This window comes from Ailuropoda melanoleuca, chromosome 6 (genome assembly GCF_002007445.2).
Source record: "Ailuropoda melanoleuca isolate Jingjing chromosome 6, ASM200744v2, whole genome shotgun sequence".
In the NCBI taxonomy this organism is placed as follows: Eukaryota; Metazoa; Chordata; class Mammalia; order Carnivora; family Ursidae; genus Ailuropoda; species Ailuropoda melanoleuca.
The window spans coordinates 16,764,017-16,782,750 of record NC_048223.1 but is presented as its reverse complement, the minus strand read 5'-3'; the positions used below and the strand labels follow the sequence as shown (position 1 = coordinate 16,782,750).

General features: G+C 40.2%; 3 protein-coding genes across 13 annotated transcripts in view; 2 read left to right on the top strand and 1 right to left on the bottom strand.

The window, feature by feature from the left end:
• The window catches only part of ATP2C1 (ATPase secretory pathway Ca2+ transporting 1), a 169,312-nt gene extending 162,229 nt beyond the window's left edge, over positions 1–7,083 (top strand). Inside the window, exon 28 of one of the 2 annotated variants that reach the window (XM_034662009.1) lies at positions 6,519–7,083. In XM_034662009.1, the coding sequence (XP_034517900.1) occupies positions 6,519–6,614 (96 nt within the window). In that variant the 3' untranslated portion in view covers positions 6,615–7,083. Of the gene's footprint in view, positions 1–6,480 lie in introns of both variants that reach the window. The other variant, XM_034662008.1, reaches the window with a different exon arrangement.
• ASTE1 (asteroid homolog 1) lies at positions 6,573–16,917 on the bottom strand. Its single transcript, XM_019803190.2, has 6 exons — positions 16,642–16,917; positions 15,587–15,717; positions 14,118–15,443; positions 8,585–8,795; positions 7,382–7,441; positions 6,573–6,706 (listed from the first exon to the last, which is right to left on the bottom strand). Exons 3-5 carry the CDS (start codon positions 15,420–15,422, stop codon positions 7,392–7,394), a joined length of 1,566 nt encoding a protein of 521 aa, XP_019658749.1. The 5' UTR covers positions 15,423–15,443; positions 15,587–15,717; positions 16,642–16,917; the 3' UTR covers positions 6,573–6,706; positions 7,382–7,391.
• Positions 16,918–16,977: 60 nt separating this feature from the next.
• NEK11 (NIMA related kinase 11) overlaps positions 16,978–18,734 on the top strand; it is a 231,332-nt gene continuing 229,575 nt past the window's right edge. For 7 of the 10 annotated variants that reach the window (XM_034662010.1, XM_011229202.3, XM_034662011.1 and 4 more), the window contains exon 1: positions 17,039–17,173. The gene's annotated coding sequence lies outside the window, so the exon portion shown is untranslated. Of the gene's footprint in view, positions 17,174–17,731; positions 17,818–18,734 lie in introns of all 10 variants that reach the window. The other 3 variants (XM_019803185.2, XM_019803188.2, XM_034662012.1) reach the window with 3 other exon arrangements.

Here is an 18,734-nt window from a genome sequence, read left to right as displayed (position 1 = left end):
CTAGAGGTATCAGCTACTACCTCTCTCTGATCATAAAATAGTACAGCATACTTATTGGACATGTTTTTAAGTAGAGGAAGAGGAAAACACTTTATAACCTTAACACCCAAAGGCTTTAACCTAGGCTTCAGACATATATCCAAGGAGAAACAGCACCTCAGTTAATCCTTCAAAAAACACCAGTTATATTAAAAAACACAGCAGAAAAGTTTTCCTAATCTTGTATGCTAGCTCACATGATGGCATAATTTTTTTCACAAATGATTCAGTCTTATAAATGATCAAAAACCCAACGTTGATACATGTGATCAGCTTTTTTTTTTTTAAAGAAAACATTCCTAGGTGTTTCCTCATCCTGATGAGAATGAGTTATATTGTACACCGAAATCTCCCAAGTGTCTCCAAAGTCATAATGAGAAAATTATTTAAAATACATATGTATACATGTATATGTATGTGCATATATATGAACACATATGTATACACACAAATATATAAATATTGAAAGATTTTGCTATTTTAACCAGATATCTAAAATGTTATCAAGACTAGTTAGGAATAAAAGTGATTGCATGTGCATTGCAACATGTTCGTGTGTAATTTGATTGTTCTCCCTGAAAACCTGGAAATACTTTTCCATGTATTACCTCATTCATCTGTTTCTTCCATTTTTTAACAGACTGGTACATGGCCTGGCACGGTCATGCCTTTGAATCTAAAAACATTCTTCCTCAGCATGAGGTCCTCATCTTAGAATTTTTATAGTTGGGGGGCGCCTGGGTGGCTCAGTCATTAAGCGTCTGCCTTCGGCTCAGGGTGTGATCCCAGCGTTATGGAATCGAGCCCCACATCAGGCTTCTCCGCTGGGAGCCTGCTTCTTCCTCTCCTACTCTCCCTGCTTGTGTTCCCTCTCTCTCCAGCTGTCTCTCTCTCTGTCAAATAAATAAATAAATAAAATCTTAAAAAAAAAAAAAAAAAAACTTTTATAGTTGGATAACTTGAATTGTAGCAAATTTCAGACCTGGAAAGAAATGCCAAAGCAGCTTACCATGTATGGTTCAGAAAGCTGTTGCTGAAAGTGGGGAGGCATCTTTTTAATACATCTTCCCAAAATAAGTACTGTTTAATTTCAAATTGATACAAGGTGCAGAATCATTTTCAGCTGTCTTGACTGAAATGCATCAGTGTATAAAGACATTAATGCGATATATACTGAATACCCTATTTCCACCTCACTAAAAAATACAAGGTTACTATGTTTGGAGTCAGGTACTAGTGAGAGTTGTCCTTTTACAGAAGTGAAATTGTTTCTCCTCATCTTGGGGGGTGAGTGCTTTCCAGGGGCTGCTTTGGGTTCATGGAGTGCCAGCTGGCCAAATAACATGTGCTAGAGGGTGGTACCCAGTGAACTCTGGAAAGCTCATGAAGGGGGGAAAGTTGCTTTGATCTCCTTAGGATTATAGATCCCGGGACCCTGGGATCATGACCTGAGCCAAAGGCAGATGCTTAACTGACTGAGCCACCCAGGTGTCCCGAAAGGTCTTTATCTTCTAAAATCTTAATTAATTTGAATTAGAAATCTAAACTTAAATACTAAAACCAATTTGAATTTTTTTGCCATGATCACTCATCTTGAAAAGCCTTTAGAGTTTATGGTTATAGGATATATATCCTACCTTAAGCTTTCTAGGTCTAGCTATCTCAAAAAGGGGTTGTGCAAATAAAGTGCAAGTATAATTTTATCACAGCTAGATAGAACATGATTATATTAGTGTTTTTTCTCTCTTCAGCTTATTACTAAAATTTATTCATTTTATTTAAAGATTTTATTTGAGAGAGAGCTCACGCTCTCACTCTCTCTCTCAAATAGTGAGCACACATACAGGGAGAGAGAGAGAGACTCCCTGTTGAGCAGGGAGCCCAATGTGGGGCTTGATCCCAGGACCCCGGAATCCTCACCTGAGCCGAAGGCAGACCCTTAACAAACTGAGCCACCCAGGTACCCCAATGTATTCATTTAAAAAAACTGTCCAGAGTCCCTTTGGTACTTAAACTGCTAATTGAAGACTTATATTTGCAAAGCCTCAGGTGGGCTTTCCTTAGCTAGAATTGAATCAGAAAGAACAAGACCTAAAGACTTGATTAAAAACAGGAAACAAAATTTCCAAATAGAATATGGAATGTATAACATCCTTCTTCTACGGAGGTCTTTCCATTCTCCCTGTAGCTCCTCTGAATTACATCCCTGTCTCTTAAAGCCAAGCTCAAAGCCAAATCTGAGAATCTTGTGATTTAACCTCTCCTCAACCTTGTGACTGCTGTCTCTTTATTGTAGCATTCAGTCTGCACTTTTCCATTTTGTGGCTGACAGATAGCTTCATAAAATGTTTGTGTTATTTCATTGTGTGTTGTCTCCTCCAACCAGCTTATGTAAGTAGGACTTTGGGGATCAGGCACTTGGTCATATTTCTTTGGCAAACCCCTCAGATACCTTGTGGAGTGCTTATGATCTCATTTATACATCCAGGAGAAGATCCATAATGGGGTGGGGTAATTCCTTAATTCTCAGAGAGTAAGAGTTAATGGACATTATTAGATTTTAACTCCTTCACTGCAAGGCTGGTAATTTCAAGTAAATGGCCCCGATTGCAATGGTTGGAGAAGGGAACCTGACTTCAATGTCTACTGAAGGAGGGCCCCTTTGCTTGAAAAACTCCTTTTAATGAAAGAAAAAGATGAGTGATATAATTAAAGTTGACTTTTAATTAAACTCTGTAGCCCATACACTCTTCAGTTTGGTGCCTACCAAACCAGTTATTTGCCAGAGTGGAAATAGAAATGTTTTTTCATGCAGGGTTGGTGGTTTGCAAAAGCAGTGTCAAGCCAGGAAATAGGACATTCATACTGGTGTAATTTCCAGATTGGCCCCCAACTGTAGGAATCAAGAAAAAGAATTTTGATACAACCAAGGACTTAATGTGCTTGTAGTCCCTGTTAGATCTATTTGCTAAAAAAACACATATCAAAAGTAGAGCATATGAGTGTTTTTGATTTCTTCTGTGAATAACCATCGCTTTAGAGACATAAAAAGCACTTTAGTACAGAGCCCCATGCACTCCTCCTAAAATAAAGAAAAATTTCCTTATTTCACAAACTCTTTATTTGAAACAAAAGCCTGTCTTTAGGGCTGAAAACTTTAGGAACAAATAAGATTGTGTTTTTGCCAGTCAACACTTGGAAGGTGTGTATGTAACACTGGTCGACGCTGGGCTTACTCCCCTAAGAGTATGGTTCTCCCTAGGAAAATGGAAAGACTTGTTTGCCAGATGTTAGGAACTGAACATAGGCCTATTCAAAATAGTTGCTTAAAACCATGTTTAGGGTTCTCACTGATGGAGTATACCAGTGAGAGAGTACAGAAGAAAGGAAGACCACAATCTGTATGCATGCAAATAAAATAAAGGTTGGGAGTCTACCTTCAGATCTCTAGATCTTGCCCAATTAGATTCATTCCACTTGCTTACTTTCAAGTTCTTTATTTGGAACTGACCAGCACCTTCACAATTCTGTTGGTATTTATAATTTTAGCAGCTTCTAGTATGTTCCAGAGTAGTGCCTTTCAAAGTCTTTTGACTGCAATCCACAGTAAGAAATACATTTTGCATAACCATTTAATATATGATACGCATGTCTGATGATTTCCTCTTAAAAAATGCTGGTTATGACTCATTAATTTCATATCCCATTAATGGGTCAGTAACTGCAGTAGAAAAAATGGCCTAAGATTCTGGTATTGCTACATATTATCACTAATCTTTTAATTTCTTCATAGTGTTTCCTCCTTCTCTTCTAGATCTAGGAGCTCAGGATGCTATTTCTTAATTTGTTCGAGCCATTACAGTTTTAACTTCTGCTTTAAATCCTGGAGCATGTAAAGTGTTCCTAAGCCTGCCATGGTCTCATTTTTCCTAGTACTTAAAGGTGTTTACTTTCTGTCTGACACCCTCACTTTTCTCTTCCAAGGCCTCAGAACTGTCAGAATAAAGGATGAAGAGGAAACAGTTGAGAAGAAAAAATGTTTTGAAATAGTAACACAGCTTCTGCTTATAGGAAATAATTGAAGTAGGACTTCTGGGGTTTTTTTTGGAAACATAGCTGGCTGAATTGTTACAGTGGAAAGGTTATTCCTGAAACGGAACATAAGAAGTACAAACATGCTTTCACAAGTGTTTAAGAAAATACAGAAGTTTCTTAAATCAGGTTGTATTTATTAAAAGCAGAATACAAAAAATACCTTGGGATTCAAAGGTTGCCTCTTACAATGTTTATTCCCTAATAGATTCTAAATAAAACAGTTAATCATTTCAAGAGAGGTAACAAAAGTTTTAAGAATTATACATCTGATTGCAGACTAAGTTTATTCAAATTCTGAGACCTCAGTTTGTTCCTCCAAGTTTTCAACCATTAATAGCCCAAAACGATTGCTTCCCTCATACCAGCATCTAGCGTCTGAGGTGGTTCCCACTCTGTTCTTTGACCAGCTGGTACCATGTTTCTTTTGCCTTCTTTTTTTTGAATTTGATATACCCTTTGGTAGGAATAATTCAGCAGGGGCATATGACCTTGTGGCATTGAACAGATGGTCGTATAGCTGCTTTGCCTCAGGGCACATGCGCAGGAGGCTTTCTACAGAAGTTGACGTTAGCAGTTGTCGGCATAGTCCATGCACCAGGCTTCCACTATATAGTCTGTTCAACGGGAGAGAAAAGAGTGTTGGTAAAGCATAGGTTCAGTGGCAAAGACAATAGTCATTAACATGCCTTTAACAAATGCAGCTAAACACTGAGAGCTCTTTTTGCTTCTATCAAATTATTACTAAAATTACTTTAAAAAATCTGTTCCTTGAAGGAAGGAATGGAGTTGTTACTACAAACTTGGCTGGTGATATTTAAAAACTTTTTATCAACAAGTGATAGATGCTTGTTGGTTCTGCAACTAGCCAAAAGTTGAGCAGGCCTCGTAACACTTCAAAGAAAAGGAATTAAAAATGTCTGATAAACCAAACAGGCAGTCTGTTGAAATATGAGAAAATTTAGTGGTATCATTTGTAAGTTCACTGATTCACTTGCACTGAGAACCTACTTAGAAATATGAGATGGGATGAACTGGAAGCCACAAATTTAATATATAACTTGATGTCAGAGTCAGAGTTGATCAACTGGTGCCTTAGGAACTGATCTAGAACCGTCATTTAATCAGTGTAAGATCATTTAATAAGCTCTAGTAATGCTGAGATGCAGGAACAGTCCTGCTGAAATCATTATGAAGAGAACTGTTTGGTCTTGTTTTTCTCTGTTCTGTTGTAAAAGGATCTGTGGTAACTAGAGAGGATCCAGTCAAGAATGACCTAAATTGTTTAAGGAAAGGCATAAAGAATCCATAGGTCAAAGGCCAATTAATCTCATTGGTAGAAGGTTCTAGGGGTAGCTCAGATAGTAGGCCCAGGGATACAGTAACACTATTTACTGCTCAGGAAGCTTTATACCTTAAAACATTTAAAGTCACACCAGCACATTTTATATGCCCCCATTCATATATCACTCACTTATTGGACAAATATTTGAGTACTTACTATATGTTAGGCACTGCGGCTACAAAAATAAATAAAATAGCTAACTCCCTGTCCTCACAGAGCTTACATTCAAGTGGGGAGAGACAAAGCATATCTACAGTCTCAGCTCCATTTGCTAAAAAAATCTCCCCTTTATCCTCCCTCCCTCTGGGATCTCCCGGATGGACACTCACCAGGATGTCCCAATCCACTGAATGTGACACTTTTTCACTGGCTCACACCCTACTGATATCCTTTCTTTCTTACTCAGCTTTAACTCCATAGTCCAACATAATCACTTCCTGGCATACAGGCTGCCCCTCCCTTCTTCATACTTACCTGGCAAAACAAAAACCCTAGATAAAGGTCACTGAAGTGTCTAATAGTCATCTCACTATAATAAAAACTCCAAGACAACAGAGATTTAAAAAAAAATGTTTTGTTCACTACACTCTAGCACAGAGTAGCCATTTAATATTTGAACAATATGTGAACAGTATGCCAAGTGGTAAGAAATGCAATTTACAAAAATCCAAAAGAGAAAAAGGACTAGAGTGACGGGAAGTAGAGAATAATATTCTAGAAGGGTAATCAGAAAAAGCCTTTATAAAGTGATATTTGAACAAAGACCTGAGAGAAATGAAGGAACAAGTTATAGCCTACCAACTGCCTCTTTCTTTACTTGAAGGGGCTGGCTTTTTAATCTTTGATCTAATTATGGAAACTTTTGGGGAGTATGAAAAAAAATGAATATTTCTCCTGTTTCCAGCTCTTCAGCTATAATAGTGATCCAGTTATACTAAGATTAATTTTTTAAACATAACTTATGTGCTTTAAGTATAAATAAAAGTATTTACTTCTGTGTGCAGCCATCTGAACTAGTTTCCCGTGGTGCTTACCGAGTTAGGTCTGGTTCCGGGAGAGGAGTGGACAGCAGCTGATTGAGATACATCCCCATCTGCAGACAGCACTGCCACTGACAGAAGATGTGAGCTGTGTCTAAGTCCAGTCTCGTGCCCGGCCGCGTCTGCTCCTTCACTCTCTGGAACTCTTCATACAACATCCTAGCACCATCCTCCTGCAGATCTTCCTTATCTAGACAAAGAAACAACCCAAGGGCAGTATTTCCAAAAACACTGTATAGCTTGTAATTTTCTCTATATACAGAACTTTGAATTCCATAAAGAAAAAAAAATTAGTTTAAATAACCAAAATGCTTCTCTCTTCTGGCTCTTTACTATTTTAACGTCAATGTAAAAGCCTTGCTGTATAAATTGAAATATTTATACTGAAATGCCTTTTTAATGACAACCTAACTTTATTCAACCCCAAATTATTTATTTTTTTCCTTAAATTAATATCTCTTCCACTGGTTTGCTACCTAACCTTAAACACATCTGCATCTGAACTCCCCAAACCGTAAATCTGTCTCTCTGAAAAATACAAATTACTATTAAATATCATTCTCTTCACTGTTCTCGTTCACTAAGTTTCCTTCATGGAGGCCCCTATGCTATAGTGCACCTACACAGCCTCTGTGTTCTAAGCATACTTTAACTTCTGCTTTGTGGCAGGAAAACAAAAGCGTGACTCAAGGAGACTGTGGTCAGTCCTCTACTTCACACAGCAGAGGATAACAGGCAAGAAGCAACAGCCCTAGGAAATGAACAGTGCTGCGCGTGTTCAACTGTAAGCTTCTGTACGTTTGCTTGTGCAGGGGCGTGCAAAATGACACTGGACCAACTTGAAAATAATAAAAAGGAGGCCCACCTTTTACCAATTAGCGAGCAGCAAGGCACTGAGCCTGCCTGGGTGCGGGGTCCACAATTCCTAAAAGAAAACAAACAGACCCTTGACGTGTCCCTTCTGTTGGACTCCGGTAAAAACCACAGGCTTGTGCCCTGAGAATGGTCTTAAACTACAGTTATTATTCAGTGAGAGAAAATTCCCTAAACTTATGTCTTAACTAATAGTGGGCCTTAACTTGTTTTGCATTAAGTTGGCTGTCCTAGAACAACAGTCCCTTCTGACAACTTCTCTCACACTTGGGGTGTCCCGGCATCTATACTGGTTCACTCTCATTTAACTTACTTAAAAAAGTAAACTCCAGAGTAGCACTATCCACCAGAACTTTCAGCAATGATGGAAATGTTCTGTATCTGTGCTGTCCAATTCAGCCTCTAGCCATATGTGGCTGCTGAGCACTTGAAATGTGCCTAGTGTCAAGGGGAAGCTGAAGTTTGAATTTAAATAGCCACACGTGACTAGCAGCCATTAGATTAGAAAATAGCACTGTGCTGGAGTGTGATGATGATTATCCATGTTTAGATAAAGTGCTCCAGCATTCGTAAACTTTTAAAGGGAGTAATTCCACTGGAGAATTGAAGTGCTCCAGTGCATCATTTATTTCACCTGATACTTAAACGCAGCTGAAACTGCCTTAAAGTGCGTTTCTATAATAGAAGAGTTACTATTTCTGCCATCACTAACACACTAATTGAAACTTACAGTGGAGAGAAAGTAAAAAACAGCACAAGCATGAATGTTTATTATGGTTGTAGGTATTCAGAAGCTTCACCAGTGGACAATTTTAAATCCGTTTCTAATGATGATGTTGCCACTATATTGATAAGGCCAGGGTACATGGAATAAAGAATGTAACCGGCACATATTATACATTCACACTTCATAGATGAAAGCATTAGGTGCTACAGAGCAGGTGGGATTAGGCAGTATCAGCACATCCTCACTGTTGTGCCGTTGTAGTCAAGCTCTGCAGCACAGAGCCTCACACACACACAAGTGCTCAAAAAACATTTGCCAATGAATGAATGATAACTCTAGTGCCTCCATTCCTAAGTTCTGGATATAACTTGGAGTAAATAATCCAAGAATATTTTTTCGTTTGTTGAAACTTGCGATTATATGCAAGTAACATACAGATATATACTCCTGGAATTTCCAGATACCTACCAGGGCTGGTTATTATGGCATGCAAGGGCCCCATCAGCATCCCTAGCAGTAAGGCCTGGAGGTGATGTAGCTTTGCCTTGGACTCTGTGTGCTGCAACCAGTAGCAACTGACAGAAATGGGCAGCTTCAATGAAGAAGGGATTCGTTCCAGGATGGCCTGTTTCACCTTCAGGGTTTCTAATAGAAGTATCTGCCGTCTGGCCAAGGAGAGCTGAAAATACATACCAAACATTCTGCAAGTTACTTTGGGGAATGTCTTTTCTTTTTTTCTCTAGTATGAAGAGACTTTAATACAAATGAATTGCTCTGTCAGTTTCTTATCTTACTGTGGAAAGAAATCGGCCACGTTCAAAGCATTTAAAACACTGTGCTTAATAAATATGGTTGGATGGATATATTGTCTACCCCTGCTACACAGCCCTTGCTCATGTCATTCCATCCTCCATGTAAGCTGGCGAACATCTTCAGTGGATATATCACTTGGGACGCTTCTTAAAAGATTCAATTCTCAGGTCCCACCCCCTAAATTTTGATTCAGTAAGTTTGAGAGGAACCCAGGAAGCTATCTGCATTTTAACTATTCTGTTTTGAGAAACAAAGATCCATACTTAACCCTACTCTTAACTTGCCAGTGACTATTGAGGCCCCACCTTCTTCATGATACCATTACCGATCACCTCTAGAAGTCACACTTAGATTATATGCACCCTTTGTGGCATATCATACAAGCTTCTGTTTGTATGGGTCCTGTCTCATGTCCCTACCCAGGTGAACATTTTATTATCTTTCTGTTTCCCCACACAGGGATTGTTCCAGGGTAACTGCTTGTAGGTGAGAGATATATTCAGGGGGGATAGGAGTATTTAAGGATTACCTGCACTGTCCTTACAATAACACACCACACTCACTTTTACTCCACGCTTTAGAGTGCACTTCAAATAAAAGTTTGAAGTTAGCAGCTATGAGGGTTTCAGGCTTCTTGAAATAACTTTACCTTAATGAATCTCAGGAACCGTAAGGGACCTTCTAGGTCACATACTTCTACAAATAAGGAAATTAGGACTATTAAAAGGGCACCTTCAGAAGAACTTTACGATCAAACTTTAAGAGAGGAAAAAGAAGTTGTATTCCTAGTGTCTACATGCAGCCAGAAAAGGATTTCTTTCTTAACTTTCTGAAAGGATGAAACATAGCTCAGCATCTAAAACCTAGTTTGTAGTCAATCAGTGTGTTGACAGCTGGGAATGGACATGTTAACCTGAAATAAAACACATCATAGTTGACAAAACAGTTTCATCACTGATGCATGAGAGTATTAAATATGATTTATAATCACTGGTTTTAAAATTTTGATACTGATAAACTTTAGAAATACGGAAAATGCTTTACAGTATAATCAATCACTCCCATGGGGAGTAGCAATTAACTACTTAAAGTAAAACAAAAACTCTTTATGATCTCAACTGGGGGGAAGACACACCAAGTAAAGCTAAGGAAATAAAGCAGAGTTTGGGCTTTGACTTTAGAGGTGTTCTATCTCTTACTAACTACCGCATTGGACAAGTTTCTGAGCTTTTCTACAGTCAGTTTGCTTATCTGTAAATGGGCATTATAATGAATTACACAAGATGTTTCATGGAATCCACCAGTTCTCAGCCCCTTCCAAAAGAGGAACTACTCTATTTCCAGCCCTTAAATCTGGTTAGGTTTTATCCCATGTGACAACTCCTTTCCTTATACCCCAAGGGGAAGGAAAGCACAAACCTGGAGAAGAAAATCCTACAGAGAAGCAGAGACACCAAGAGAGAGGCTGGTTTTGGCACTGCCTTACTCCCAAAGAATAATCCACTTCCACCTTTCCTTATGATTAACTTCTCATTGGTTAACTTGAGTGGAGCTCTATCCACTGCAACGAACGTAACCAAAATGGAAACCCTACCCTATGTTGTTACTGTGGGAATTAAATAAGTACAAAGTTTCTATTACAACAGCTGGCACAAGGCAGATAAAGTATTATTACCACCTCAAAATGAACAGATAACTATCACAAAATTTCTATTCGTATACCTGCATTTGTCTTTGGAATCACATTTGCACCTGATACCATTTAGAATTATCATGGGCTAATTAGAGTTAACAACATTGAGCTAAACACAGAATTGATGAGTGTATGCCAAGGGAAAACCAAAAGATCTCACCACACAGAAAGTGAACTAAAATTTCACCCTACTTTAATACAGGTAAGTGATGAGAACACTACACTTGTCATCTCCATTTAGCAAGGAGTATAATCAGCATGCTACACTCATTGACTCAACATGTGACGGAAAACGTGCCCTGATCCCTATGTCACACCATACACAAAAAAATAAGTTGTAGACAGATTATAGATCTAAATATGAAAGGCAAAAAAACTGTGATGACCTTGAGGTAGGCAATAATTTTCTAAGTAAGTCACAGAAGTGATAATCATAATAAAACATTTAAATTGGACTATATTAATAACTTCTGTTCATTAAAACATACTAGAGCGAAAAGACAACCTACAGAATGTGAGAGTCTGTTTACATGTTATTTGACAAAGGATCCATATATAGAAATAAAAAGCCAACAGAAAAATGGGCAAAAGGCTTTGAACAGAAAATTATATAACAGAATATACAAATGGCCAATGGACACATAAAAGGTGTTCAAATAAGTCATCAGAGAAATGCAAATTAACACCCACCAAATCGGCTAAAATGATGCCACTATAAACACATCAGAATAGCTAAAAAAATTTTTAAAGGATAAAAAGTGTCAGGAAGGGTGTAAATGAAGAGGAATCCTCATAAGCTGCTGGTGGGAATACTAATTGGTTAAACCACCTTGCAAGACCATTTGGCAATATATCTTGTAAACTGAACATACGCCTATCTTCTTATTAAAATTCCACTCCTAGTGGTATATGCAACAGAAATGTGTCCACGTTTTCAATGAATGATGTGCATCAGAATGTTCATAGCACTATTCCTAACTGCCCAAACTGCAAACTACCCAAATGCCCATCACCTGCAAAATGGAGAAATCAACTGTGGTGTATTCCCACGCAGCAATGAGATCTAAATGATCTACAGCTTCTCAACAGTGATGTGAATCTCACAAACATCATGCTGAATAAAAGAAGCCAGATGAGAGAATTTATATGATCCCACTTTTGTAAAATATAAAAAGTTAAAACTATTCAATGTTATTACAGGTCTGGATAGTGATTACAGGGGGTGGGAGAGGGGGTGCTTGAACCAGACATTAGAAAAGCTGTTGGGGTGCTGATAAGGTGTCTTCATCTGGGCATTCTTTACATGGAAGTGTCGAGTTGGTGAAAATTCATCAAGCTGTATAATTGTCTGTGTACTTTGCTATGTGTACATACTCAGGGAGGGATGAATTGCGAAGAGGCAAGGGGAAACTTTTAGGAGTGATGTATACATTCATTATTTTAATTGCAAGATGGGTTCACAGATGCAAACCTACATCAGACTCATCAAAGTGCACGCTTTAAATATGGGCACTTCACTGTACATTTCTCAATAAAGCCATAAAAAAAGTTTTAAAAACTCTCCAACACAGCACGATTTATGTTGTGAGGAGAAATGTAATTTTAACAAAACACCATCATTTAGAATGTTGCTAATTTCAATTTTATTGGTATGGTAAAGTTTTAATAAATCCCTCCTGTTTGGATTTTGACCTGTGCTCAACTTTCTACTTTTATAACCCTGGAAACATGATAAAGTTAGCTGTGTTACTTAGCATGGTAAAAATGACTCCTGTAAAATTGCATCTAGATTTGAACTATGAATGAACTGTAAACACCAGATGGGGACATCATATCATGGGGCGTCCCTGAGCACAGTGACCTATAATTAGGCATGGCCCTTGCAAGGAGCCTGGAAGCTATGTTTATGGAATTGTTATAAAAAAGGAGGGGGAAGTAAGCCAGTGAGACTTTTTCTTTCTTTAAGATATAATTTACATGTTATAAATTCACCCTTTTAAAGTGATTTTAGTGTATTTATAAGTTTGTGCAACCATCAGTAATTCCAGAACATTTCAGCATCCCCCAGAAGAAACACTGTTCCCGTTAGCAGTCATTCCTCAAAGCCAAGGAGGCACTGGTACCCACCTGATATGGATTTCATTTCCTCCTGCCTGAGCTGGCACTAATGGGGAGATTAGAGTTTAGTCCCTTGGTCAGCAGTGTAGGCCAGCTACTGGCATTACTACATTTGGGCCCGGGTAATGCACTGGGGGCTACCCGGTGCATTTGAAGATGTTTAGCAGCATACTTGGCCCCTTCCCACTAAATGCCAGTACCAACATCCCTCCTTCCCCCAACCACCTAGGTAGTAATAATCGAAAGTGTCTCCAGACATTGCCAAATGTCCCCTGTGGGAGGTAGGGGGACAAAATCACCCCAGTGGAGAATCAGTGGTGTAGACTTGCAAAAACTCCCACAGGAAAGGAAAGCCTGATTCAAACCTGCTGGGAAGCTATGGTTGCTGTCCTACATGCTTGAGTGCGAATGGGTATGAGAGTCGTCTTAGTTGGATTTAAGAAAACTCTCAATAGGTACTGCAATTGGTATTTTAAGTTTATCTGCAATTAATTTGTAAATTTGTGTTAGCATAAGCAGTTTCATATTTATTTATAATTTTTTTGAGAGAGAGAGTGAGCCCAAGCAAGGTTGTAAGGGGGGAGGGGCAGAGAGAATCTTAAGCAGGCTCCACGCCCAGCACAGAGCCTTTCTCGGGGCTCAATCTCAGGACTCTGAGCTGAAATCAAGAATCTGATGCTTAGGTGACTGAGTCACCTAGGTGCCCCTCTATTTGTAATTTTTAATATATTTATATAATCAAACAATAATATAAACACTGGGATCTATAAATTTTTTTTTACCTTGAAAAGTGGACTGGTCTCAGTGTTATTCAGGTTTAAACAACACCGAGTTAGGCTCAGAATCATATTTTCAGTATCAACCTAATCATCATGATGCCATAAAACTAAAGCCTAAAAAAAAGGTCCTCATTGATAAAAATGAAAAATTAGACCCAAGCAAGCATCAGTATTAATCTTGTTAATTGAAATCTGATGCAGTCTAAGATATTCATTATGCCTATGATCAATACCTTCAAGGCACACTTCTTTTTGCAGCTCAGAATTTTTTCCTTTTCCTCTAAAGGCACATGACCCCAATTTATTAACAGCTAATATCAACAGAGTAGTAGTAATAACTGCAAAATAACACAGACTACTGAAGTAGAGCAGAAATGGCAGATCTGGGGCTAAAAGACCTGGGTTCGAGTCCTAACACTGCAACTCTCTGGCTGACATATACACAGTAACCTACTTTGAGTCCTAGTTTTCTCCACTATGAAATGGGACTAGAGCAACCAACCTCATTTGGTTATATTAGGAGAGATAATAAGCATGAAAGCACTTTTTAACCTATAAACTACTTTACAAAAATTAAATTAGTGTTACAAACACTTACCTCAGTCAACTTGCTTAAGTCAGAATGATCCTTGGGCAGTTCTACTGCATTAACAATCGATGTTTTGATATTTTTATTAATCCTTTCCACTTCGCTGAAAGCTAGAGGCTGAGAAGGCAATGCATTCCAGGACATATTTTCCAGACGGGGAGAGGCATTCAAAAGAAGCCCATAGATGATCTGCCGGATGGGCAGAGATACTCTGTGGGCATTTGGTTGCTGCATATTTTCCACCTGTGTGTGGAGAATGGTCCTTCTTAGCACCAAAGCATCACTGATGAAAGGAGATAGCTGGCCTTTGGCCAAAGCCACTAATACCCATTCTGGTAAATCCAGATTCAAGGTGGCTGGACAGGTATAAGTACCATACTGGAAAAAGTCCTGCAGCTTCACCTGAGATTGCTGGTATTCTTCCATGGAACAGCAGAGAATTTCCTTAACATTTTCGCGATCCTTTTTTGGAAGATATTTCAGAACATTATCAAGTGCTTCAGCAGGGTTGGCAAAATGAGATAACCAATTCAGAAGTCCTAATACTCGGTGGTGTCTCCTCCCCTTAGAACCGGTAGCTCCAAGAGGAAGACGTACTTTACTTAAGAATGTCTCGATGATGGGCAGATTAATGTGATCATTTCCACATAGCACCGCAAAGAGAGGTAGTAGAGTTTTATTCATATTACTGAAGTGATGGCAGAGTGCATCAAGGGAAAAGCATTTGGCAGGGATATAGCAGTCTTGTGTGCCTTTGATAGTGTTCACATTTCTCCACTGAAAGCTATTCAATGGGCAAAACCCAGTTTTTAGGTCAAAGATGCAAAAGTCACTATCAGATGATAACACAGGGCAATTCCAATGATTAGCCAGTGTCATGATGTCCCGATCAGCTTCTGAAAAGCACTGGACAAAACACACCTGTAGCTTGATCAAAACCTGTATGAACACTTCCCGGATGAGTAAGGGACACACATATCCACCCCCACCAACAGAAAGGGAATGAGCCATCTGGATCTTCTCTCTAGCGCGATCCTTTAACGTTTTAAGCTTTTTATCAGAAATGTCACATCCTCCATCTAATACAACATATGGACAGATATTACAAGCAAACAGCGATTCAAAGAATTTTTGTGCAACATCTGCAAAAGAATCATAGTCCCCTCCATACCGAAGTTCCAAGTTTGAGTTGAAGCAAAGACGATGGAAGAGAGCATAGCCATCAATGACAATTTTTGTGTCTCGCAACTTCAAATCAGTGAAGAACTCATTACTGTGATTTTCCACAAAACTCATTAGTCCTCGAATACCCATGATGACTGTGTGAAGAATTTTCTGTTTAAAACAACAGAACACAGTTTCAATTGATGCTGTTCGCTGGGGACCAACTCATCATTTCCAGCACCAAAAACCAACAGCAAATGTTATTAACAGCTCTTTAAACAGAACATATTAGGTGTTAGCATCTCAATTCTTACCTAGATGCTCAGGCAGCACCAGCTAGCTGAGTGCGTTTTCATTCTCTTTTGCTTTCCCCATCTGTTAACAAGGCACAAATGCAATGGTTTCATGGAGTTTAATCTCTGGATAGGGATGGAGGCTGCTGATTCTAAAAGAAAATGAGTTAAAGTCCATTACTGACATACTAATAGAGACTACTGTGGATTCTGATATTGAGGTAGGTAACAGTCACCAACTTGCAACACAGAATATCTGTGTAGGGTCAAAATAAAAAGTCCTATACTATAAAAATGATACCCTCCTCAATCTCATAATTAATATATCAGAGAGCACTGGGCCTCAGGTACCTGAAGTGTGTAAGGTCAATGATATGGATCCAGTTTTTCTTTATTGACAATCATACTCTGGGAATTTCTTTTAGGCGTTGGCTTGTGGTGGGTCCCATCTTAATTGGCATCGTTTTCAGTAAGGAAAATTACTGCTTCATAAGCATGCAGGAACCTAACTCTCCAGTTTCGCTCTAATCACAGGCTCTTTTCATCTTCTTGTCCTTGCTTATGTGGTTCAGTAACAAGAATATCGTTCCTTATCTGGCTAACCGAAGTCACAGCATGTGTGTTACTAGCTTTTCCTTTGGCCTCACACTCCAGTATGGCTCAGCATGGCACTGTCTTTATTTAAAACCATGAGATTTTGTCAATCAAGGATGTCTTTTGCATCCATTTTGATTTTTAAATATATTGCATTAAAATATATTTATCTTGCTTACAGACTTTTGGGGCACCCCCTTGCATTTTGCGCTCAACTCAATTCACCCTAATTTTAGCCCTACCTGCAGCACCTTATCCGGCATGGCAGTTATTTATTTATGTCTTGTAAAGCTTATGGGAACAGAGGCCACGTCAACTCATCCTAAACTAATTACAGGACCTTGCAATAGTTGTTGAACAAACGCGTCCTGGATAGGCGAAAGGTACACAAAAGGTCTGATGTTAGTTGTCAAACACAGGCCTTCATACATCACGCCACCACAACCCTCACAACTCTCTACCCGGACTGCAGCAGAGCCCACCTGCATTTTCCTCCCAGGGCACCAGCCCTTCCATTAAAAGGCTGCAGGAGCCACTGCTGGAAACGCCCGCACGTGAGAGTCCAACCTCAAGAGCAGGAACCGGAAGTCTCCGCGTACGACGTCACTGGGAAGCTCGGCTCCATGAAGCCAGTAGTGCCAGACGGCGCCGGGGGCACAGGTGTTCCTGGGCCTGAAGGCGCGAGGTCGCTAAAGGAGGGCCAGGAAGTTAGCTCCGAAATGGCGGCTGTCAGGTTAGGGAAGCCAGGCCGGTCAGGCCTGACCGTCTTTCCCCGCCCACTTGGGTCGGTGCACACTTCCGCCTCGGGGACCCGCACGGTGCAGTCTCGCTCCGACTTCCCAGCATGCCCCACGCTGTCTCCCTGGCAACGGTGCCCAACAGCAGGGTCGGGAGGTCCCGGAGCTCGGCGGTGCGGCTGCACCTACGTGAGAGCTGCCCAACATACTTCCCAATTACGGGTGGGACTGTGGGCATGCCGCGGCGCCGCCGCTCCTCCGCCCTCGACACCTAAAGGTATGCGGAAGGCGAAGGGCGCTCCTCGGGGCTCGCCGGGCTCCCCGAAGCCGGGGAAGGTGGTGGCTTCAGGCTGCCCCAGCCGGGATCCGCATCCGTGGGCCCGCGACCTCTTTACTTCCCTCAGCTCCTTTCTTCCCGGATTTGCTCCAGGCCCCGGAGAATCAGTGTTGCCGGCGTCTCCTCCATATATGTTAACCCGCTCTGCGAAAATGTAACTTTGTTAAAAAGTAGTTGAGGGAAGGAATGTTCTTTTGACCTTCAGGTTAAGGTTTGCCTTTAAGGTTAGCGTTCTGCTTTAGCAGAATCTGCTGTCAAATCTGCTTCCTCTCATTTATTACTACCAGGGAAGAGAGCTACTTGACTTCAACCTGTGATGAACACTCTTCTAACCTTGCCTTTTGCCCGCAGCCGGGCTAGTTTTACCTCTAAGGGTCAGTTTGCAGAAGGAGGTAGTCTCTCACTTATCTTACGGTTCCCGGTTCCCATGCAACTTTCTAAAACTTCTCTTTCCTCTTCTCACCACGCACTTTCTTTTTTCCCTCCCTTGGGCAACAGTCGGTTTGCTGGATGCTGGTTTGCCGTAACAAAATTTATTGAACACCTACTCTATGACAGAAGACAAGTGTACAGAGATACAGAAGGTGTGTTTTTGGCACTCAACTCGATTCACAACCTTCATGAGGTTTGGGCGAGGGAACGTTGACAAACGAACAGATAATTCTGGAATCTAGATGGCAGGGGACCTAGTAGGGTACGTCTGTGGTTGGACAAAGAAGATTAATGGAATCGATGGCCTAAAGGTGGACTGGGGAAGGAGGTGGCAGGGCTAAGTCTGGGAACCTAGTCCCAACGTACTCGCGGGCCTGGCCAGACTGCTTAGACGACATTGCTGGGTTTAAAAGCTCGTTTACAAATAGGAGCCACTGGGAAATTGGACTTCTTAAAACTATTCTGTCCTTCACCAAACAGGGACCTTTATCTCATCCCTAAAATAAGGAGAATTACTGGGTGATCAGAAGGGTTCTTTTCAGCTGAAAAGGCAATGAGTCCGTATATTTTTCTTAATACATTAATTTGGCCAGAAAGTAGCACTTTTATGGGAACACAGAAAGCAAACAAAATACACATCTGGAGGCCTGCTCTCCAGTTGTTTTTTTTTAGTAGTAGCTGTCACTAATATTTTCTGTGATCTTGATAATCTGACATAATTTTTTATTTATTCAGGGATTTTGATGTATGGGCCCCAGCCCTGAAATTCCAACCCAATGCTAATGTTTTAGTATGAGCGCACAACCACCGGATGATTTGGTTTCTTTCTCCCCCGCCTTTTTATTTTTTTTTAAGATTTTACTTTTAAATAATCTCTACACCCAACATGGGGCTCAAACCCACAACCCCCAGATCAAGAGTGGCATGCTCTACTGACTGAACTAGCGAGGCACCCCTCTTTAATTTTTTTTTTTTTTTAAAGCTGATTACTAGAGGGGCACCTGGGTGGTGCAGTCGTTAACCATCTGTCTTCGGCTCAGGGTGTGATCCCAGCGTTCTGGGATCGAGC